Here is a 25,550-nt window from a genome sequence, read left to right on the forward strand (position 1 = left end):
CCATCAAAATGTTGGCATCCGCTTGCTAGAAGCCAAGGCACAGCGTATGAATCTATCACAACCTGCCGGCCCACACACGGATTGAAATGAAATGAAATCTTTCAGTTTTACGTCCCACGAATATGCCGGTGAGGCTAAAGGAGACGGTGATGATGAGTAATGAATGAAACGGTGGAATGAAGAAAGTGGGAGGGAACGGGAGAACCCCGAGGAAACCCACGCACACGAAATTTGTCCACCACAAGTTCACTTGGCGGGGGCTGGGATCGAACCCGGGACCCCAAGCACCAGAGGTGAACGCTCTACCACTGAGCCACCGCGGCCCCCACACACGGATTGAGAAGCTTGCGTCACCAAAACCACCATTCACTCGACTGCTTGGGTATGGCACGGTAACGTAGTTATTTCTTAATATGATCTTGAAGCTTTGCTGGCGTCTACTATTAATCCAATGTTCTCGGGATTGCTGCCAGAGTGAGTTGCTGTGCTGAGCTTTCGTTACCATACAGCGGCAACATCTTCAGTGCTATGTGTTGAAGTGTGCTGGTCGTACAATTTATATTGTAGTCTTTAGGAATTGCTGTATTTCTATTGGTTGCTTTTGTTGGCCAATGGCGTGCTCTGATTTTGCTGGTGGAAACTGTTCTCTGATTGGCTGCTGGTTCTTTTTGTACTGAGAAGGTGGACTATTGAGGAAAGACTAGCAAGACTATTGAAGAAATTCAACACCAGGACTGTACACTGCCCTCCACCGAAGATCAGGAGTTTACTACCAACTGCAAAAGAGTCATTGGGATTAAAGACACCGGGCATCTATAGGATCACCTGTGAATGTAACGCCACTTACATAGGTGAAACGGGAAGGAACATTGAAGGCAGAATGAAAGAACACCAGCGACACACCAGACTTAAACAACCTGAAAAATCTGCAATAGCCGAACACTGCATACAATACAATCATATGGCCATGTGGGACCAAACTGAAGTACTAAAGAAAAGCAAACAGTTCTGGGACAGGAAAATACATGAATCTGTTCATCCGTACATACAAGCCATCCATCAACAGAGACGAAGGTTTTCATCTACCTGACATCTGGATCCAGCTTCTCAGTATGAAAAGAACCATCAGCTAATCAGAGAACAGTTTCCACCAGCAAAATCAGAGCACGCCATTGGCCAACAAAAACAACCAATAGAAATACAGCAATTCCTAAAGACTACAATATAAATTGTACGACCAGCACACTCCAACACATAGCTCTGAAGATGTTGGCGCTGTATGGTAACGAAAGCTCAGCACAGCAATCCCGAGAACATTGGATTAGTAGTTGTTTCTTCTACGAGCATTGCAGCAGACTAAATATTTTCTCAATCTCGTCGTCGGAGAGCATTTTGGTGAGCGGAGGTACTGCGACGGACAAGATCATCCACTCCGCCATGTCGTGGTAATTGTCCGCGTCAACATTTATTTTTAAGAACTGCGAATTATTGGAAAATACAGAGAATACTATATGCTTAGGTTCCGTGGAAAGAAATTGAGCTAGCTGTCCCAAATTCCATAAATGTCGCGGACCTTCACAGCATGATGATGGCTTTCCCTGGACGACAAACCAGACCCGGGGATACAACATGACGATGTATTGTACAAGACACATGAATCCCTGGCAAGGTCTCGTTGTGCTAATGTACAAACGAAGAATGCGACATGCTTTGTTGAGCCAACGTGACTGGACCACTGGACCGGGTTTCTTGTTCGCCAAGTTTGAAGAACATTATCCTGAGTGAATTGCTCTGCAGATTGCTTGTAAATATTGTTGATCCGCACTGAGGTCTTTAACTTTTGAGAATTCATCCAACCAGTCAAGATTTATTGCTTCGTATTTTACCAAGGGCGCTTCCTCGCACTTGTCTAGCTTTCTTCGGATCGGTCCCGAAGTGTTTTTGGACCCGATACTCCCCCGTCGAGATGTCTTATTAAGTAACGAAGCGGTAGTTCATTTCCGTGAAGAAGGCAAATGGTCCATTGAAGTTCTCGATTTTTTTTTTTTTTTTTATTTTTTTTTTTTTTTTTGTTTGTTTGTTTCAAACAATGTAGAGCCCCTTTAAATCTTACCTTGTTGACTGATCTACCGTCATAGCCAGCTGCTACCACCGTTGACAGATCAGTTCCGTTTTCATTCAGAAATTCGTACACAGACGCGGCGATGTCCTCTCCACTACCAGACTTCGACATGACGTTGCCCAAATATGTTGAACCTGGCTCTGCCACTATTGTTAACAGCCGTGTGCACCAAAGAAGTTAAAACGAGCGTTCACTTGAACGCGTGCAACATTAAACTTTCAAGTTTAAACGTGGTTCCCGAACTTTTGTTGCACCATTGAAAGTCGAAGTTCAGTACACCTCGTTTAAGTGAACTTCGGTCAATTTGTAAAATCAACTCTGATTGGTTGTCGTCTTTTGTCTCTAACCTTCGTTTAACAAAGTAACAAATGAAGAAAGAATACCATTCCGCGTGCCGGGGTTTTCGACTTTCGAGATTGTGGGCATCTCGACTGAATACAACATCAAAGAATGAACTACTAAATTCTACCTGAAATAAAACAAGCGAATAATACTTGGTGTTGCAATATTGGTAGTAGATTTTAGATTAGATTGTAGCGTGTAGTTTTACTATATGGATGCATAGTATAAGTTCTGTTCTCGGTGTAGTTTTACTATACGGATACACAGATTGCAAAACGTATAGAGAAATATGGGCAAGTCTTTAATTTTCCCATTTTATGTCGAAAATAAAACCCAACTAACCACTGCGGGGCTTGTGACTTACTTACGTACCTCCTCCTCCTCCTCCTACTACTACTACTACTAACTGCACGTTATTCTCGACATAAAATTGACAAATTAAAGACGTCTGCAATTTTACGTATATTTTACAATATGTGGATCCATATAGTAAAACTGTACTAAACTTATAACAAAAGTAGGAGCGTAGTAGAGAGGCCCGAGCGGTTGCGTCCATAGGGAGCAGGCGCGTCAGCGACGAGATATACGCATAAACGAGGACAGTAGAATGGCACACTTACACACACAATAATTTCTTTATCACTGACAATTCATTCCAATATGCTGTGATAGATGGTAATTACTTATATTCACACTTTCATTCCTTCATGAAAAATAATTCACGTCGTATTTTACCTATAAATTTTCCATTTGGTAGAACTGTCTGCTCGAGTGAACTTTTAATTTGCTAACACGTATGCCTACCATCGCAAATTTGCCTGTTCCCTATGGACGCACCTCGACTACAGCCCACCAGCTTCACATTGGCGTAAACGTAATAGGTTCAAAAATAGCTTACAAAGAGTAGCTTGCAAAGTTTGGTGCGTGGTTTCGAGACGTGTGGCTTTCACTATATGTAGCTAGGTTTCTATGTGTCTTATACAATTGTACGCAATCGGTTGATAACACTCTAGGAATAACTGGATAATAAGTTTTAAGAAGAATAACTCGATAGTAAGATTTACGCTGTTTGTATGGAATTTTGACAAGAAAATACTGTATTTATAGACATAACTTTTATGCCCTTCTAAGATTAACCTTTACTGGATAATTGTTTAGAAAATACATTGTCGAAAATGCTATGGTCTGATTTTGTATTTAAAAAAAACGCACAGTAGTTTATTTCTAGTGCGTTCTCTATTGTAAAGCTACAGCCTCGCAGATTTTCTACTTATATATCATCCTTATGGGTGCGCGGTGGCTCACTGGTAGAGCGTTCACCTCCGGTGCTTGGGGTCCGTGGTTCGATTCCAGCTCGAGCCGTGTGGACTTTGTGGTGGACAAACACCGTGCTCGTGGGTTTTCTCGGGGTTCTCCCGTTTCCTCCCACTTTCTTCATTCCACCATTTCATTCATTACTCATCACCGCCGTCTCCTTTAGCCTCACCGGCATATCCGTGGGACGTAAAACTTAAAGATTTCATTTCATATCTTCCTTATTTCTTTTTGCGAGTTAACAGACTTTACGGAAAATTAAAACATCTGTATTTCTAATCTACACCGTTTAATTAATTATTTATTTTATTTCATTTCATTTTATTTATTTATGTTTTGCTTTTGTATTTCAAGAACAAACCTCATAACATTTATTTCATTTTATCTAGGAAAAAATAATGAAACCACGAGCAAAAATTATTCCGAACACGAGAAATGTACTGTAATTTCATTAGTGGAAAAATACAAAGACATTATTGAATATAAACGGACTGACTTGGATCAACGAAGTTTAAACCCCCAAATTCGGCCGTTCAAGTTAAAACCAAGTTCATCCACCGTTTGATCGAGACTTAACCTTGAACGTTGTTGGTGCAACAGACATTTTCACCGAACTTGGTTATGACCCTCGTTCAACAGTTGAACTTCGTTGGTGCACACGGCCATAAGTGTTCCTCTTCGATCTGTCGTCGATACCAATGTTTTTCTTTTTTCGCTTGCGTGAGGGTCTGGTCTTTTCTCCTATCGAAGAACACTCTTCTAACAGATTTTCCGACTATGTTGTTACTTTCTTGAACAGCTGCGCTGAATTTACTCTTTTCCCTCTTAATCTAATTTTTTATCAATAACAAGACTTTTGCGCTCCGTTTAAATGCCTCCTGTTATCTTGAATTGTTGCACTAGCAATTAGTGAAACTGCCAGGAGAAGGAATAACTGCGTTTCCATGCCATACCGAAGCAGAAGAGCGAATGGTGCGTTTGGTGACGCAAGCTTCTCAATCCCTGTGTGGACCGGCAAGTCGCGAGGGATTTATACGCTGTGCCTTGATTTCTAGCAAGGAAATGCCAACACTCGGATCGAGAAAAGACTACACCATCTAGAAAAGTAAAGCACGTAAGTGAGGACGCAAGCAACTAAGGCCATGGCAGAAAATCAGACAGGGCGGGACGGCAGAACTAAGGGTGGGTGGAACTCAAAGTGCAATCACCTCCTCATGATGAGTTCTGGGTTAGTTTGGACAAAGAATAAATGATCAAGAATGCTGATAATGAATTTTATTACAGCAAAAAAATAAATACATAAATAAATAAGTAAATAAACTCTACTCTTAGGCTAAACAAAATAAATCAATTTTTTTGTACATACACATAAAAACCGCAATTTTCTTCCCTTAAGCGTTAAAATTTAGTCAATGTAAGCGAAGAACTGCACATAAGTGGGCTTTGGAAAGTTGAGTTAGGTATAGTTCAAGCTGCCTCTAAGGTTGAAGTTAAAAAGGATGACAGCCAAAAACGTGAAAAATTGTACCGTGTAGTGCGAGCTGCATACATTTTTCATAAAACCTCGATGCGGCACATAAAGGCGTTGACTAAAAATTCTGAAAAAAATCTGACACACTTTGCCCACTAAAAGACACCCTTTAACCGCTTCACCGAATCGATTTTCGAAAAAATTTGAAATTCGGCCCACCCTAATACTCATTCACTTTAATCCTAGTATAGCCCTTGTAACGAGTTTATGCTTTTAACATAACAGTTGTACAAATAATATACTGGTTTCCTACATTGTGAAAAATGTCTCCGACAGTGGAATTTAATATACTACACAATCCTCCTTCATATACATTCACTGATTTTAACCGTAAAATAACCATTTTTATAATGAACTATTCTTAATTAGTACCCTGACAAGATTTCACTTTACAGCCCACTACAGTGTTGTGCTTTACGGATAAACGTATCGTGCAAATTAAGGGTTGAAGTGAAGTGTTGTAGAATCACGGATATTTTTCGCGATCCTACTTTCGGAACTTCACTCAATCGCAATTCGGTTGGATGTGGACTTTTGAGTTTCGAAACAACCAAGAATTTCGAAAAACTAAAAACTCTATGGCCTATGGAACCCGGAGGTTCAATGCCGCGTTCACAAAAGCTCTCCACTGACTTCTATCTTTAGCCAACTAAATCCAGCTTCTACTTTGTATTCCTATTTCTGAGAGTCCCGTCTTAATATTGCCTTCCCATCTTCATCTAGTCCTCCTAATGGCCGTTTTCGATTGGTTTTCCAGTCAAGACGTTGAAAGCGTTTCTACTTTCTTCCATCCTAGCTACATGACCTGCCCACTTAAGCCTCCTGCATTTGATGACCCTAACAATGTTTGGTAAAAAGTGTAAATTATGTAGGTTCTCGTTATGAAGTTTCCGCCATTCCCGTTCCTCTTCGATCTGAATATTCGTCTCAGGATCTTGTTCTCATATACTTTCAGTCTATGTTGTTCCCTCACAGTAAGCGACCATGTTTCGCAACCATACAGAAAAACAGGCAGGATTATCGTTTCATATACTTTAAGCTTCACACTCCTCGACAGAATTCGCGACGTCAAGATATTTTGAATTAAATAATAACACGAATTCCCTGCTTTTAGTTGACATTTAATTTCTTCGTGAATATGTTTTTCCTCTGTTAATACTGACCCTAGATCTTTGAAAGTATCCACTTTATCACAAGTATTATTTGATATTCTAATGCATCCAAAATGTGCCGTATTACGATCCCGACGAACTTCTACGTATTTAGATTTCTCTGCATTTACTTCTAAACCCATGTCCCTGCAAGCGTTTAAGGGACATGTTCTGCATTTCTTTCTATTGCCCTATCATCCCCTATTAAATTTACATCATCAGCATACGCCATAACCTGGTGAATACAATTCAACTCTAGGCCCTGGTTGCTATCTTTGATTTTCCAAATAACATATTCCAAGACAAAGTTGAACAACAATGGCGACAACGCATCTCATTGTTTCTAGCCATTCTCGACGTGAAAGCTCGTGGACATAAATTTTCCTGCCTGGGCTTTACTTTGGGATTTATTTAAAGATATCTTAATTAATCTAAATAGCTTCTTCGGTATTCCAAATTCTGTAAGAATGTTGTACAATGTTTCTCTCCTAACCAAGTTGTAAGCATTTCTAAAATCAATAAATAATTTATGTACCGGGGTATTGTATTCCCACTTCCTTTCGAGTATTTGTCGAATGGTAAATATTTGGACAATAGTTGATCGATTTCGTCTAAATCCGCCCTCATTATCTCCAATAATTTCATCTGCGTATGGGGTCAATCTTGCTAACAGAATGTTTGAAAGGATTTTATAGGATGTTGCAGGGTTGGCTGGTTTAAACCAAGGTGGTTTAAATTTTGGTTTAAACCAAAAGAAAGAAAGAAAAGTGTTCATAAAAGTGTGTGTTCGTGAAATCTTGATGAACACACATTTGTAGGTTATCACGTTTCATTCCCGTATATTATTCGTATTATATTCAGGCAAATTCCCCATTCATTACTCGAAGAAATTATACTAGAAAAGCAACTATTTTTACATAAGTTTATGAATTCTGTTTTCTTTTCTTTTCTTTTCTTTTTTTTTTTTTAATGACTTATTATTATTATGCAATTGCAATCAAAGAAAAATTGTAAATATTGTTTCGTTTTAATAATGTTTACTATTGATAAAATACATCGAAATGCCGTACTTTCTGGGAGAGTCATAAGGACCCCAGAAGAGGTATTTATTAAAATCGGATGCATGTTTGGTATCTATGTATAAATGGGTCAGAGCCAAAGTGGACTCAGATAATTCGTATCTTTATTCACTTTTTTTTACTGACACGCAAATTAAGTCGTTGTATTTCTTTAACTTGGGCTAATAAAAGTCGTAGTGAACTAACTTGGACTAAATTAGTTCTTAATTCTGCAGTATTTTGAAATTGTCTATATGTAACTCTGTATAATGGTTTCACTTGTGCAACTGATTATCTTTTGTCCTTCTGAAATGACTCCTGACAGTTATATTAATAAGTATGTAAAGACCAGTGCAATGTACTTTTATCAGGAGTGCTTCGTGAGTGAGTCGGCAGACTCATCGTATTTGTGGCCAATTAGTTCCGGTGTCGAGTTCAAATTGAGGACAATTTCTCTCGGATGTAAGCCGAGAAGCGGTTTGGATTCTGATTTAAGCTTATGTAACCTCTTCCAGCATAACCCCAAGGCGAAACAAACTTATTTATATGCCCATATGTAATATAAGTATACAGAGCAAATTATTTAAACAAAAACAAAATCAAAAAAAAACCTGGTTTAAACCAAAAGACAGAGTTTTTTTGGTTTTTCAATAAAAAAAAATGGTTTTTGCCAACCCTGGGATGATGACAGAAGAGAAATTACCGGATAGTTATTTCAATTAGCTTCGTCGCCTTTCTTGTAAATTGAAACACTGATTGATTCTTTCCACTCTTGTAGCATTTCTTCCTTTTTCCAGGTAAGGAGAATAAGTTTGCGTACCTTGTTCCACAATTTTTCGCCTCCAGCTAAAATTAACTCAGCCGGAATTTCGTCTACACCCTGAGATTTGTGTTTCTTTAATTTCTTTATAGCCATTTCTACTTATATTCAGTTAGGTTCTAGAATATACGGCTCTGCGGCGTGCATTTCCCTTTCTCCACGCAAATTAGGCTTTGGCTGCGTGTTAAGCAAATCGTCAAGGAAATCTTTCCATCTCATTAAGATGCTATCTGTATCAGTGAGAACTGTTCCGCCGGCTTTCTTTAATATATTAGCACGCGGTTGATAGCCTTTCTTAAGTTCGTTGATCCCTTTACACATGTCCCGACTGTTTTTGTTTTTACTATTATCTTCAAGCTCCTTAAGTTTATCTTTCAAAAAATCGCGTTTCTTTGTTCTAAAAGTGTTCAAAGTGTATTACTATGTAAAAGTAAGTGCGCAATGGGGTTCGGGCGTACCCTGGGTACCTAATTTCTACTTCTAAATATTTTGAAATATATGTCTCTACAATGTTGTAAAGAACGTTACTGATATCTTTTCACCGAAAATCGCAACTCGGTACGCATTATGTTTACCGAAATATGCGGAAATAAAGACCGACACCATAGAGGTGTGGGGTTTGCGTTATAGATGGTGAAATTTTGAAAAGATAATTACTGAGGCCTAACAACAATCTCAAAACTAGTTTCAATAAAAACACACACATACCCAATATGGGGTTTGGGGTAGCTCCCATTTTTAAACATTTCCAAAACATGTCTCTAAAAAATTTCAAAGAACGTTACATATACATGTTACCGAAAGTCAGTCCGCGCAAGGGTCACCGAAATATGGGGAAATAAAGGGCGTCACCATAGGTATGTAGGGTTTCCGTACCATACGGTACCATTTTGAAAAAATAATTACTGAGACCTAACAACTCAAACAACACTTATAATCTAAAACAGACGAAACATACGAGATGTGGAGGTTTTATGGGTTTGTTAAATTCAAACTTTTAAATATTTCCAAAATATGACTTAACAAAGTTTTAAAAGACATTACAGATATGTGAGGTTAAGTTAGGTTCGAAAACAGCAATCGGAATACCTAACATGTTACACAGAAGGCATTAAATACGACACCATAGGAGTGTCAGGGCATGCGTTAAAGACGGTACATTTTTTTCTTAAAAATTTTACCATACAGTACGCAAAGCCCGTATTTCTATGATGTCGGTCTTTATTTCCCCATAGTTCAGTAACCATAAAGCATACCGAGTCGCGCTTTTCGGTAAACAGATATCAGTAAGGTTCTTTAAAACACTTCAGGGACATATGTTTCAAAATATTTAAAAATGCAGCTAAATTAGGTACCCCCAACCCCATTTGGCTACCCACCTACTTTTGCGTAGTAATACACTTTGAGCTGTTGTGAAACCTTACTAAATATTTTTTTGAAATTTTCCAGTCTTCTACCCAGAACCGTACCCTACCATCTTGATGGATATGGACCTTTTTTGTATCATTCCTATAGGGAGAAATTCCAGAAAATTAGTATATGTTCCTTGATAGACAATTTAATGGGCGTTCTGCATTTAAGTATGATCGTATTTTGAAGGGCTAAAAGTGAGTATACTTTCTACAAAAAGATTACTTCAGTATGAAACTTTCTTCATGGAAATTTAAAGAATGCATGCAGCTGAATAACACAGTAAAATCTCTATTTCAATATTTAATATAGTACGCCAGATATTAGGAATTATAATTTTGTTGACCTCTTAAATATAAAGACCTTTATGGATTTGAACTTTTGAGTCTATAAAGAAGAATAAATTTCAGAAAACTAACATTTGTACCTCAATTAAGAGTACGGTGGGAATCCTACAGTTGATTATGACCGTACTCCTGTGGGTTAAGTGATTACCCCAGTACAATTTCAACAAGACTCCATTAGTTTTAAATTTGTTTCGGGCAACTTAAAGAGTACCCAGAGCTGTGTTACACAGTTAAAACTGCATGTCAATATCTAACACAGTAAGCAAGATATTAGGAGTTAGAGAGATTTGATGACGTCATAAATGTAGAGATCCTTATGGATTTGGACTTTTAGTCTCTGCTATAAGGGAAATAAATTTCAGAAAACTAATATGTTCGCCTTAATAGACAGTCTAATAGGCGTTCTGCAGTTAGATGTGATGGCACCCTATAGTTTAGGTGAGTAACCCACTATAATTTCTTAAAAAAAAAAACCTACTTAACTTTCAAAAATACTTTCAGGCAGTTTAAAAGAGTGCACGAGGAAATACAGTAACAATTTCATGTCAATATCTAATACAATAAACAAGATATTAAGAATTATATATAAGGTTTCTGAAGTTTTTTCTTACAGCAAAGACACAAAAGTCCATATCCGAAGGGTGATTATTTTTATGACGTCATAAAATATATAATTCCTTATATCTCGGTTGCTATTAGAATATTGGCATGAATTTTCACTGTATTATACGGCTCGATGTACTCTTGAAACTGTGTGAAAAAAAACTTGGAACTCAACTAGCACTTCGATAGAAATTGTGTGGAGGTACTTACTTATCCCATACGGGTACCATCATATTTGTTGGACATTAATAAAATTGCTTCCGAAATTCTAACATCTAATACGCTTTTATTTCACGGTGTTTCTCTAGCCGTTAGGTGTACCGGCTGGAAGTTATGGGTAAACACATACGCAGGACCGTAACTTGTGGGGGCAGGGGGGAAACTGCCCTCCCCAGGGAAGCTCCCCACCGTTCAAGGGGGAGGGAATTTTAAGACGAAATTTTCTTACTCCATATACGATACGAACGTGAAATTAGAAATGAAGCATCAAACAGGTTCACTACATTACATAAAGAAAGGACACAAAAGGTCAATGAAAGAAATGTGAGTTATGGACCCATTTCAGTCAAAAATATCTACTATTAGGGGCCCTAGAAATAATATTTATCGTATATCTTTGAGATATGCCATGTACGGAACGGGCCCAAGGGCGTAACTAACGGCCCCGCAGACCTTGTCGTACGGAAGGGCCCCAAGAATTAGGAAAACAACTTTTCTAGAGGGTCCAAATACGAGTACTAATGCTTCCCCCATAAGAAAAAATCTAAGCTACGCTGCTGCACATACTTCTAACTCTCTTCAAAAATGTAAAAAATACATTTTAAAAAAAAACTTTTAAAATTTAACCTTGACAGACCCCATGGTATTCTAAAACCCCACGAAGACATCTAATTACTTTAGGATGAAATTGCTTTTGGAGTGCTTATTAACCTCCCATGATCGGTTTCGGATCTTTTACCATCTCACACGAAAACCCCATAATTTTATGATGCCTCTCTTTACTTGATATCTTCATAGCCGTTAGACATACAGATTTCTCGTTTTCGATGGTAAAATGTCTGCAACGTTCATCAAAACTTGTTAATAAATGCTTTATAAATATATATAAATTAGTAGTTGTACGAACCCAATGGTACGCCCAAATTCCATACGGGTGTACATTTGCTTTGGACTAGAATTGTTCTGGGATTTGCTGTTAGGCCTCAGCAGGCACGCACACAGAAATTTTTGTTGGAAAGGTTCCAAGCTTAGAGGAGGGAAGAGTCCAATACTACGTAGTACTAAACGGGTATTATTTTGCACTTAAAAAGATGGTAATTAATTGCAAAATACTTCCACCTAGTATTTTTTAAAAAATGATAGAACTAGATTGTTTTTATAACAGAAAGAGTACAGATGAAGTATAAGATCAAATTTTCATGCTACATCAATCATTTTTCTGTTAAACAAGTATAGTTTTATTCAGAAACTATAAAAATTTATGTTGGGTTAGGAAGTTTTAGGAGCCTCCAGACCCGGTGGACCCTTCCCGTGGTGCCCATCTGAGCCTCAGTAATTAATTTTTCGAAATTGTACCGTCTAGTACCTATACGCCAAACTCCTATGCTGTCGTTTTCATTAACCCGACATGTATCCCGACGTGCTTTTTTCGATAAACACATATCTGTTATGTTCTCCAGAACTTTGCTTGAAGTCAGATTTTGGAAGTACTTAGAAATGTTAATTTAACGAATCCCCTGAAACCGCCAAAACCCGATAGGCAAGTTACGTTTTAGTTCTTAGAGTTCTTGTTGTTAGGTTTTAATAATTATTTTTTCAAAAGAGTATGCAAACCCCACATCCAATGATCCCGCCCTCCACTTCCCCATATTTCGGTGACTGTTAGGCGTACTGAGTTATGGTTTTCGGTAAACATACATCTGTCACCTTCCTTAAAATCTTTTTTCCACGTATATTTCAAAATATTCAAAAATGCAGAAATTAGGTACCGCATGGTACTCCCGAACCCCATAGACGTATCCATCTATTTTTGTGGAGTAATACACACTATGCGATCGAAAGTATCCGGACATCTGGCTGAAAATGACTTACAAGTCCGTGGCGCTCTCCATCGGTACTGCTGGAATTCAATATGGTGTTGGCCTATCCTTAGCCTTGATGGCAGCTTCCACTCTCGCAGGCATACTTTCAATCAGGTGCTGAAAGGTTTCTTGGGGAATGGCAGCCCATTCTTCACGAAGTGCTGAACATAGAGGTATCGATGTAGGTCGGTGAGGCCTAGCACGAAGTCGGCGTTCCAAAACATCCCAAAGGTGTTCTATAGGATTCAAGTCAGGACTCTGTGCAGGCCAGACCATTACAGGGATGTTATGGTCGGGTAACCACTGAACAGGTGCTCGATCCTCTTGAAAGATGTAATCGCCATCCCCGAATTGCTCTTCAACAGTGGGAAGCAAGAAGGTAGGCCTGCAGGCAAGAAGGAAAACATCAATGACAACAAAGGGTGCAAGCCCCCTTCAAGAAAAACACGACCACATCATAATACCACCACCTCCGAATTTTACTGTTGGCACTACACACGCTGACAGATGACGTTCACCGGGCATTCGCCATACCCACACCCTGCCATCGAATCGCCGCATTGTGTACCGTGATTCGTCACTCCGCACAACGTTTTTCGACTGTTCAATCGCCCAATGTTTACGCTCCTTACACCAAGCGAGGCGTCGTTTGGCATTTACCTGCGTGATGTGTAGCTTATGAGCAGCCGCTCGACCATGAAATCCAAGTTTTCTCACCTCACGCCTAACTGTTATAGTACTTGGAGTGAGTCCTGATGCAGTTTGGAATTCCTGTGTGATGGTCTGGATAAGATGTCTGCCTATTACACTTTACGACTTTCTTCAACTGTCGATGGTCTCTGTCAGCCAACAGACGAGGTCGGAATGTACGCTTTCGTGCTGTACGTGTCCCTTCACGTTTCCACTTCACTATCACATCAGACATAGTGGACCTAGGGATGTTTAGGAGCGTGGAAATCTGGCGTACAGACTTCTGACACAACTGACACCAAATCACCTGAACACGTTCGAAGTCCGTGAGTTCCGCGGAGCGCCCCATTCTGCTTTCTCACGATTTCTAATGACTACTGAGGTCGCTGCTAATGAGTACGTGGCAGCACAATGCACCTAATATGAAAAACGTAGGCCTATGTTTTTGGGGGTGTCCGGATACTTTTGATCACATAGCGTACTTTGAGTTGTTGTTACGCCTCAAAATGCTTTTTCGAAATTCCTCGTCCTTCTACCCGAAGTCCAAAACTTCATACCCGACCTACAATTCTTTGGTACTATTACTTCCACGTTCATTTGAGAAGCGATGTAACATTAAAGGTGATTTTTACAATTAAAAATGACCCTTACGAGAGGAATACGAAGGTGCAAACAATTTTGCGATTCAACTCTCGGAACCTGCACATAATGTAGTTCTTTGTATTTATCACTTAATAAGCTTTATAGCATAAAAATATGGCATTACTCGAGCAGACGGTTATACCAAATCTTGACACTTCCAGGTTAGGTTAGAGATTTGTATTCCTTTTAGCAGAACATGCACTAAATGAGAAGCTGCATTACTACGTGCAGATTATCTTTAAGAGGACTCAGTATAAATACAGTGTAGACGTACGGTATAAAAACCACAGCGCATGAAACACGAACCAATTTGTGTTACGTGGCCACAAAAAAAGCACGTATGATAATTAACCGAATCAGGACAAGTGTGCAGGAGAGGAGAAGGCGCGTCAGCGACGGGGGCTATACGCATAGACGAGGATAGTGGAAGACCACAATTACACATACAACACTTTCACTATCACTCAAAATTCATTTCAATATGATGTGCACTGTTGTTAGTAATTACTTAAATCCACACTCGGTTTCCTTCACAAAAACTCCATATCGAATATGATGGGCCAGCGCGGAAGCGCTTGATGCGCCCGAAGGTAGCAGGTGCGTCAGCGAAGGTTACCTTCCAGATGTACGAGGGTTGTGAAAACACATGGCCTTACCCAGTGATATAAATTCATATGGCACTTGTGATAGTGACAGATTACTTACGCTACCCTTGTGAGCATAAAATATACAGGGCTCATAGTGGTCTAGTCTCTTCTACATAGTTCAAAAGTGACCAAAAGCACATGAAAAAGTGGCCAAAAAGCGACCTAAAGCACATGAAAAAGTGACCAAAATCTCATGGAAAAGTAACTCTCAACCTTGATGTCAAACGTGGGCATAAATTGAATTTTACATTCTTTTAAAAACCAAAATAGGGCCGGTTGGATCATAGCTGAAATACGCAATGTTTTAATAGGTTAAGATATAAAATAATTTTACAAATTATTGTACTTAAGTTTGTCAGTTAATAAAAAAAATGTATTACTTGTGTTTAGAGGTTCATTATTAATTACATACTTTCCACGGTTTTGTATTTCAACTTTGATCTGGATGGGGTAAAGCCAAAGTTCTATATTTTCTAGATTACCATTAATTGGTAATACAAATTCTGGCTTGGTACCACATGATGGGTAAACATTGGTATGGTTTCTACCAACATTCCGCATACAATGAAAAGTGAACTGTAAACAGCTAATATATGTCATTCTCCTTTAACATAATAAGATCAAAGAAGCAAATATTGTGGTTATGTTTATACCCTTATTATGAACTTTAAAATAAATTACAAATGTTAGCTAAAAATGCAGTTACATACAAAATGCATACAAGGGCTCTCAAACCCGGGGCGCGGACAAAATCCAAGCTAAATACTGGCAAGGGACCAATTCCATTTCAAATCGTCCAGGCAAACCACAATTGGTCCCCATCATAGTCTGAGATTTCATTTATTTTTTTTATATAGGATCTACATGCAATATTATTAGACCCATATTTTTTCTTTTTGCTGAAAAAAAATTTTCCTTCGATATACAGCCTTCCAAAATGGCCGCTCTCCTCTCGGATTGCTCGAAAAACTGAAAAACATGTCATATTAAAAATTTTATTGTAGAAAAACGAGTGTACTTAGTAACGTAATCGCAATAGCAGGAAGAGTATAAAGTTGTACGTTTCGTTGGAGGGCCAAAATTCGTCTATTGGTCCAATAGGAATCGCGCAATTCACTCGCAATGTTGCCAACTTTGATGAAATTTTTGCTAACTTCAAACATTTGTTTTTCTGTCCTCACGAACAATATCAACCATCTGCTTCTAGCATCGAAATCTACTCCATAAGGTCTCTTGAAAATGTAAAGGACTTACGTTTCTGATTATTACATCCCACGTTATAGCATGATGAAAAGCTGAAAATTGCATTAAGACGCCATGTTTGGACGCCATTTTCTCAAAAACCCCACCTTTTAAAAATCTGAAATTTTTACATGTATTGGAGAAGTACCTAAGTATTTAATATCCGTTAACCGTTCATGCGGCTGCAGCCCCTAACATTCGCAATTAATTATTGAAATTTCGATTTTTTTATTTGCAATGTAAATATTTCCTATGGGCATTTAGGTCCTATACACAAGGCGATTTGAAAGGGAGTATGAAAATTTTGAGAGATGAATCCTAACATCAAATCCAGTAGAAAAGTTCCTATAAACATGAGTCGAATTCCGCTTCGTTTTCGAGTTACAGGGTTTCCAACTCGGGATCTAAAATCGGTTCGGGACAATCGAAAATAAAATATATATTTCGCTTTAAATCAGAAACTATGTGTTAAAGCATTGATAAAGTTCAGAAAGTTGATTTGTATCAATGTGATGATTTTTACGTGCGTTGCAATTCAGTTGGCAGTGTTGCCAACTTTCTAGAACTTTTATTTGTTTCCAAATGACACTACGTGGATTTTATTTGATATTTGGTATTCATTAATGATTGCCAACATCACATGAAGCATAATTTTCCCCACATCACCACAGTTTTCGAAAACTTACATGTATTTCATTAAAAGGTTTATCTCGTGCGTTATTGATAGTTTGCAATATTACGTGTGAATTTCACTTGATGTTTGCCATCATTAGTAAAACCAAAATGTAGAATAAAAACTACGTCTGTGTAAGTTGTAATAATAATAATAATAATAATAATAATAATAATAATAATAATAATAATAAAAAGAAGAAAAATATTTTTTATTATTGCAGAACCTCTCGTAACTCCACTCATCAAGTTCAAACTTAATCAAGAAGTTCTGCTGCAACCATGAAACAGTTTATTACGAGATTCGGTGTCGTGAACATCGTCCTAGTGTTCTCTGGAACCATGAAAATTGTTTTCACTGGTAACATGACATTGTAGTGCACTAGTTACAGTGTTTGTGTGAATAACAATGGGGAAGTCCTACACAGAGAAAAGTCCATTCTCCGTACAGCGGTATATTGTACAAATATACGGTGTCCTCTTGCTTACTATAGAAATCAGTACGGAGTATACGTTATCCGTATGCTACATAGGCACTGCCCTTAAATGTTACATCATGCCGTTGCAGGATGTCTGACATCTAACAGTTTTCCGTATATCACATGTATATACTTATGTTACCTTCGTCAGCTATACGTTATATACGTCCATTTGCATCTGAGATCCTGACCGCCTACATTGTTTCATACAGAAAGTACGTATAGATGGAACACTTATACAGAAAGTATTATAAAACATGCGTTTTCAGTTATACGTCTGCTGTACGTTGTCCAAAAATTACAGGAATTACGCATGTAACCTATCTTTTTAAGTGGGCCACCTACAATTTTTTTTCTCAGTGTATTACAGTAAGGACCGTATTAAATGAGTTGATGATTCTAAAAGGCATAAGATAATTGTGTACAGAAAGAATTCTTAACAAACATTTTATCTTGCGGTAAAATATATATATTGCGTACAGCGCATCTGCCAAAACGTAGTATTAGGAGAGGATGATTATTCGTGTAAAGGGTGATTTGAATATTTACCGTGAACAACGTGAATGTGTGTGACATATTGGTAATCACGAAAGAAGATGTAAATATGAAATTATGCACCAGCAAGATAAAGAATTTGTTCCTCTGAATGTAGATTTGGAAACCATTAACCAGACAGTTAACATGCTAAACCTGAATGTGCCCCCATTAAAACGGCCGTTATCGGTGAAACCTAGACTACGGTGAAGGATTAACACCTCAAAATTTTTCATACTGCCTTTCAAATCGCCTTGTGTACAACACACAAATAATCATCCTCCCCTAATAGTACGTTTGGGTTGACACGCTGTACGCAATTCATATATTTTACCGCAAGATAAATTTTTTTGTCTAGAATTCTGTCTGTGCATAATCATCTTACGGCTTTTAGCATAATCAACACATTTAATACGGTCCTTACTGTAATAGGACTTCCCCATTCTTATTCACACAAACACTTAACTAGTGCACTACAATGTCATGCTACCAGTGTAAACAATTTTCATGGTTTCAGAGAATACCAGGACGATGTTCACGACACCGAATCACACAAACCATCAATAACGCACGAGATAAAACCTTTTAATGAAACATATGTAAGTTTTCGAAAACTGTGGTGATGTGAGGGAAAATTGTGCTTCGTGTGATGTTGGCAATCATTAATGAATACCAAATATCAAATAAAATCCACGTAGTGTCATTTGGAAACAAAAGTTCTAGAAAGTTGGCAACACTGCCAACTGAATTGCAACGCACGTAAAAATCATCATATTGATACAAATCAACTTTCTGAACTTTATCAAAGCTTTAACACATAGTTTCTGATTTAACGCGAAATATATATTTTATTTTCGATTGTCCCGAACCGATTTTAGATCCCGAGTTGGAAACCCTGTAACTCGAAAACAAAGCAGAATTCGACTCATGTTTATAGGAACTTTTCTACTGGATTTGATGTCAGGATTTATCTCTCAAAATTTTCATACTTCCTTTCAAATCGCCTTGTGTATAGGACCTAAATGCCCATAGGAAATATTTACATTGCAAGTAAAAAAAATCGAAATTTCAATAACTAATTGCGAATGTTAGTGGCTGCAGCCGCATGAACGGTTAACGGATATTAAATACTTAGGTACTTCTCCAATACATGTAAAAATTTCAGATTTTTAAAAGGTGGGGTTTTTGAGAAAATGGCGTCTTAATGCAATTTTCAGCTTTTCATCGTGCTATAACGTGGGATGTAATAATCAGAAACGTAAGTCCTTTACATTTTCAAGAGACCTTATGGAGTAGATTTCGATGCTAGAAGCAGATGGTTGATATTGTTCGTGAGGACAGAAAAACAAATGTTTGAAGTTAGCAAAAATTTCATCAAAGTTGGCAACATTGCGAGTGAATTGCGCGATTCCTATTGGACCAACAGACGAATTTTGGCCCTCCAACGAAACGTACAACTTTATACTCTTCCTGCTATTGCGATTACGTTACTAAGTACACTCGTTTTTCTACAATAAAATTTTTAATTTGACATGTTTTTCAGTTTTTCGAGCAATCCGAGAGGAGGGCGGCCATTTTGTAAGGCTGTATATCGAAGAAAAAATTTTTTTCAGCAAAAAGAAAAAATATGGGTCTAATAATTTTGTATGTAGTTTCTTATTTTAAAAAATGAACTAAATCTGAGACAGTCGTGTGGACCACCCTGGACGATTTGAAATGGAATCACTCAAGGCGGACAAAATCCAAGGAACAGTATCATGTGAGTAGTGCCTGTGAACACCCTAATTAAATCGTACGTTTGTTTCTTTCTTCAATTGTCATGCATTGATGGCTTCTATATGCTATCTCATGAGAATGAAAATCCAATAAAACATGTAAGATTTTCCCAGTAAGAATGCAGAGGAGATTACTTATCACATCCATATGAAAAGTTATGTTTTAATTGACTTCGTGAAACGTCAGTTACACTCGTCAAAATAACCAATAACATATACATTGTTATTTAGTTGGTCTAACAAGTAAGTTGCAGAAGTCTTTCACACTGTTCCCAGTATACAATAATCTCCCGCGCTCGCTGAGTTTACATTAAAACCAACCAGCCAATGGAATTTCGAGTTTCGTCCTCACTAGCCAATGAACGCTTGAGTTTTGTTTACATCTAAAATCTAAACTTTCACTTTCTATAAAAGGAAGCGAAATTTTGTGACTTGCTGCAGTTTTGAAAATGGAGTTGACAACGTCGAACAAAGGTGGTTCTAAATTGTGCTTCAACGGTTGCATATATACAAAAGGTTATATCTCAAATAATACTATTCGCTGGAGCTGTGTAAAGAGAAAACAATCTCATGCAAAGGAGCTGTTACGACTAATAAAGAGGTAGGTTGAAATAGTGGATTTTTTAATGTCTGTTGTTTATCGTCACCAAATTATAATAATATTGTAAGTAAATAGTAAGAGTTAGTAATTATTAGGAAATTTAGGAGGGTCATTTTTTTAGGATATTCTTTTGTCATTTTTCCTAAGTTTGGGTAACTTGTTCGTTATTTTTTGAAAGCTTCGGTAATTTTTAATTATTGTTGTCATTTTCTAATTTTTGGCAATATTCTCAAGATATTGCACCGGAGTAAACACAGAACTGCTTTTTCTGAGGTAGGCCGAGATGTGAGAAATTAGTACATTTTATATACATGGATATTTAAATTAATATTTCGTTATTTCCATTCAAAAGCAAACATATATACTTTTTAGGTTATATATCCATAATTTTAAGTAATGAACTTCCGCTCCCTAGTTATGAATGTATTTATGTTAGAAAATATTAAATAGTGATACTACAAGAATTGTTCTAATAAAATTGTTAGTTTCAGGAACTTTACGTAATTTTAGAAAGATGGAATTAAAACAAGGAAACTAGATTTTATGCAAAATATGTCTTCCTGTCAAACAATACAGACATTTCTTTACTAGTTTATAATGTTTGTTTTTACATCTTTTTTTTCTAGATTCAGGAGCCAAGCAATTCCGTAGAACATAATCATCCCAGTAACGAAAAAGCTATCAGAGTCTGCAAGTTACGAATGAAGATGAAGATGGAGGCTACGAACTTAATGTCTAGACCCATTGAAGTTATTGGAAATAATTTGCAGAATGTGCCAAAGGAAGTAATGCCTCATATTGGTAAAGTTTCTTCTATTCAGAGAGATCATCGAAGGCATAAGAGAGGCACACTTCCAAAAGAACCAGCCACAATACACGATCTGATTTTAGAAGGTGATTGGACAACAACTGGGGTAATTAATTCCATGCCATTCCTTTTCCACGATAGCGGGCCTGCTGCTACCAAAAGAGTAGTGATTTTCGCTACTGAAGAATGTTTGAGGCTTCTCGCGTCATCGGACACATATTTTATGGATGGAAACTTCGCAATGGCTCCTGCAATATTTCGCCAGTTGTATATCATCCGGGTTCCATTGGGCGAGACAGCTGTAACGTGTGTGTATGGATTTCTGTCGAACCAGACACAAGAGACCTACAATGGATTTCTATCAGCTATTGTTGATAAGTGTGATTCTCTGGATTTAATAGTTGACCCTCTGACTATTGTGATGGACTTCGAAATGGCGATGATGAACGCCGTCAAACATGTTTTCGGACCAAGTGTAAATGTCAAGGGCTGTTTCTACCATTTATCGCAGTCTGTGTGGAGGAAAATTCAGAAATTAGGCTTAGCAATGTCATACCGGGAAGAAGAACCAGTGCGTATGTATAGTGGAACGATTTCGTGCTTAGCATTTCTACCGGAGAACCAAGTTGAAAGTGGCCTGAAATATATAATGGACAGTGCACCACCAGAGTTAGCAGAATTGGTAGATTATTTTGATAAAACTGATGTGAAGGGAACTTTTCGTCGAACTCAGCAGCCGACTGAGAATTAGGAGAGTACCAGCACCATACCCGCCAGCTGTATGGAATGTTCATGAGCAGGAAGTACAGGGTGTGTCAAGGACAAATAACTTCTGTGAAGCATGGAACAACGGCTTTCAGCGATTGATTGGACATTAGCATCTATCCATGTGGAGTGCAATCCAAGGTATCAGGAATGATCAAGTTCTGGCAGCCACAGTGATAGAGCAGGCAAAATTTGGCGAACCACCAAAGAAAAGGGTAAAAAAGTCAACAGTTCATTTTCAAAGAATTCAGAATTTGTGCACTAGACGAATTGGCAATAAACTAAATGTAAGTAATTTTCTGAAAAGTGCATCACGTTGTATACATTTAGATTGAAGCGTACTTGGTATGTGATTGACGTACATTAAGTTGTAAAACTATGTATTTTTATTTTATTTATATTTATACATGTAATAAGCATATAAAAGCCTTTTTTGTAGTGTTGTATGATTTTTTTTAAATAATGTACATTTTTGACTTGTGTGCTTCTTAAATAATGTAATAACGTATGTGAATTTAATAATGCAATATCTAGAAAATCGAAATATGAAAATGTATATGTTATTAATTATTTCGCCAAGTGTAACAGATGTAAATACTTTGAAGGTAATGAAGTAAATTTCTTTTTATTGGATTTTCATTCTCATGAGATAGCATATAGAAGCCTTTTTTGTAGTGTTGTATGATTTCTTTTATAAAATCTTAATTCGAATGTATTTATCAAGATCAAAATATGAATATGGTAATGTTAGAATGCTGAGGGTTTTTTTTTTTTTTTTTTCGTTGCCTCCCACCGGAATACATTGAAGAATTACAGATAAAGCTTTAGAATGCATGACAATTGAAGAAAGAAACAAAACATACAATTTAATTAAAGTGTTCACAGGCAATACTCACATGATAATGTTCCTTGGATTTTGTCCGCCTTGCCAGTATTTAGCTTGGATTTTGTCCTACATTTCTCAAACCCACCTTGAGAGCTTAAGCAGCCACCAACCATCCACTGTGCTTTAGAAAGAATACATGCTGAAGTAAGAATAAAGCGGACTTGGTTCACATGTGGTAGCAAGTACTGAAGTTTTCAGAAGAGTAATGAGACAAGTTTCTGCATTTTCCCATTTAGTTTTATCATATTTTTCTTAGAAAACTGCCAAGCGAAACATAAATCACAAGAAAAATGACTTTACCTCCCAAAAAAAGTAAATTTTAGTGACAAATTTTGAGACAAAGTAAATTTTAGTTTTAAAAAAAGTGACTCGCTATGAGCCAAATAACTTTTAGTGACAAATTTTGAAAAAAAGTAAATCTTAGTTTTAAAAAAGTGACTCGCTATGAGCCCAGAATATAGAATCTCGATAAAAGGAACACAATAATAGAAAAAATCCATCCAATTCGCCTTTCGGAACTCGCAACACTTACAATTTTTCAGTTAGATTCAGAGTTAGAGGTTTTGTGTGTGCGCCGGTTGCAACAAAAGTGTTGGAATTACTGGAGCAGACGACCCAATTTTGAGAGATTCCTTACACTTTAAGGCTCACAGGTATACTTTAAGCGAATCACTCGAAATAATTGTTCAAAATTTAGAATTTTTTCACCGCTATCCTCCTTATTTCCTAAATGATTTGTGGTGGGCGGCATGAAAATATGTCGCATGGCATAATTAAAATTCAAGGGCACAATCATAAACAATTCTTTTAGGTTTTGCGCATAAAGACTGCGTTCCGATATATGCATAAAAACTACAGTTCACAGAACGATCAAAACAACCTGTGTTAGGTGGCCACTAACGAGCACGAATTCCATCGAACCGAGTCTGGGCGGGGCGAAGTTGGAGGGTCCGAGCGTCAGAGAAAGTGTCGAAGATGAGCATACGCATAAGCGAGAGTTTGGCAATGACATGAGTTTAAATAGCACTTGTCATTTGTTCAGCCTAGTAGTGTTCCATTTGTAAACATCACATACAACTTCTGCACACTGTACAGTACCGAAATACTTCGTCGCTGGAAAATACAGTCATCTTTGATACGCTCTCACTAATTTTGGCATTACTCAAGCAGAAGATTCACTCGAACTTTTACACATTTCTTATATTTGCAGATCACGTTAAAGTCTTGTCTTACTTTTAGCGGACCATGCACTACAACTTGCAGATTGATGTCAGGGGGGTTCAGTATAAATACAGTGTGGAAGTATGGCGTAAAAACAAGTGTAAAACACGAACCAACTTGTACTAGGTGGCCACATAAAAGTAGGTATGCTATATATAACCCAGTCAGAGCTGGAGAGCCATATGATAGTGAGGTGTACGTCCGTAGGGAGCAGGCGCGTCAGCGACGTGGTGTATACGCATAATCGAAAATAGTGAAACAGCACATCTACACATACAATACTTTTACTATCGCTCAAAATGCATTTCAATATGTTGTGCATTGACATAAATTACTTATATTCCCACTCTCAATCTTTCACGAAAAATTTCACATCGTACTTTACCTATAAATTTTCTATTTAATAGATCCGTCTGCTCGAATAAACCGATTATTGTATCCGTAGTAAAGCACTTGTAAGGATTTTACACTAGTAACCCTACAGTTGTAAACATAAAATAGAGGCGTAGGCCCTACTACTTTGTATTTACTTCTATCGTTTGTAGAAATTTGTTCTTTTCACAAAAAGTACTGACTTTTACCTTAAATCTTCCAAAATGTGGTGTGCTAAAAGTAAACCAGCAGCTTTTCAGGTTATGTTACAGCTTCGTATTTCTTTTAGCAGAGCATCCATTAGATGAGGAATTCCTTTGCTACTTGTAGACTGACTTCAGGAGAGCTCAGCATAAACACAATGTAGCCGTATGCAATAAAAACTATAGTCCATAAAGCACGAAACAACTTTTGTATGAAACACTAAAAAAGCATGACTGACACCTAATCGAGTCAGGGCAGAAGCGCAGCAGGGGTGCTCGAACGGTAGCTACCTTGCTTCCTTAGGGAGCAGGCGCGTCAGCAATGGAGGGTATACGCATTAAAGAGGTTAAAGGTAGAGTACACTTAAAGTACTTTCAGAATCACTCAAAAATTCACTTCAATATACTGTAATTAGTTATATTCACATTCTCATTCCTTCACAAAAAATATTTTACATCATATTTTATCTATTCACTATAGATCTCGATAAAAGGAACAATCGGATAAAAAATTCGAACCTACTTTTGGAACTTGAACAAAATGTTTGCAGCAATTCACAGATACCTGAGAAGCAATTATGTGAAGTTCCGAAAGTCGGATCGCGAAAATTTTTGTATCATTGTGTTCCTCACATCAAGATCTAAATGCCACTATGCTTTACCCCAACTCAAATTTAAAATATGAGAGCCACTTCATAAACTTCTTTAACATCTCGTACTAAGACTAAACTCCTATATTTTAAAACATAAATTTCATTAATTGGCGAGTTAAGTCGTATAAATTGATACAATTTCCCAGTAGGGCAGGAGCGTGATACCTTATGTGCAATAATAATATGAAGTGTAAATACTTACAGCTAAATAATAAGGTAATACTGCTTTCCGCTCATTGAAACAAATACTAGAAGTCAGACCAACCCAAGCATACGCGGAGTAACTCGACGCAAGGCTGCCAACCCAGCGACGCAAGATATCAATAGCAAGCGTTCGAAAATTTCAATATCTGAAATAAAGCATCAAACAACCCATGTATATGCGTATTAGTGCGATTTCTGAGCTATCTAATTAAAGAAATTTTTCATAATATTGTTTAAATTCACGGTACCCATTTATATTTTATTATAAACTAAAAACGACACTTTTTGTCAATGAGTTTTTATCATTTACAAAATTTTTGTCAGTTACTAATGTAACCAAATTTTTGTCAGTGAAGCCAAAACACCAGGTTTTGAAA

At 37.4% G+C, this 25,550-nt stretch overlaps 2 protein-coding genes across 5 annotated transcripts in view; one reads left to right on the top strand and one right to left on the bottom strand.

Annotated features, from left to right (window-relative positions):
- The window catches only part of LOC145666523 (uncharacterized), a 216,452-nt gene extending 191,125 nt beyond the window's left edge, over window positions 1–25,327 (bottom strand). Inside the window, exon 1 of one of the 4 annotated variants that reach the window (XM_081733816.1) lies at window positions 25,172–25,327. The gene's annotated coding sequence lies outside the window, so the exon portion shown is untranslated. Of the gene's footprint in view, window positions 1–12,789; window positions 13,139–25,171 lie in introns of those variants that run through there. The other 3 variants (XM_081733819.1, XM_081733818.1, XM_081733817.1) reach the window with 3 other exon arrangements.
- Window positions 19,229–22,208, top strand: LOC145665737 (uncharacterized). Its single transcript, XM_081732878.1, has 2 exons — window positions 19,229–20,061; window positions 20,688–22,208. Exon 2 carries the CDS (start codon window positions 20,763–20,765, stop codon window positions 21,618–21,620), a length of 858 nt encoding a protein of 285 aa, XP_081589004.1. The 5' UTR covers window positions 19,229–20,061; window positions 20,688–20,762; the 3' UTR covers window positions 21,621–22,208.
- Window positions 25,328–25,550: the final 223 nt, after the last annotated feature.

Source organism: Thermobia domestica, chromosome 12 (genome assembly GCF_964235325.1).
Source record: "Thermobia domestica chromosome 12, izTheDome1.hap1.1, whole genome shotgun sequence".
Taxonomy (NCBI): domain Eukaryota; kingdom Metazoa; phylum Arthropoda; class Insecta; order Zygentoma; family Lepismatidae; genus Thermobia; species Thermobia domestica.

What these genes read in the sequence shown, in the direction of transcription:
- LOC145665737 (XM_081732878.1), top strand. Translation starts at nt 20,763, where the DNA reads ATGAAGATGAAGATGGAGGCTACGAACTTAATGTCTAGACCCATTGAA.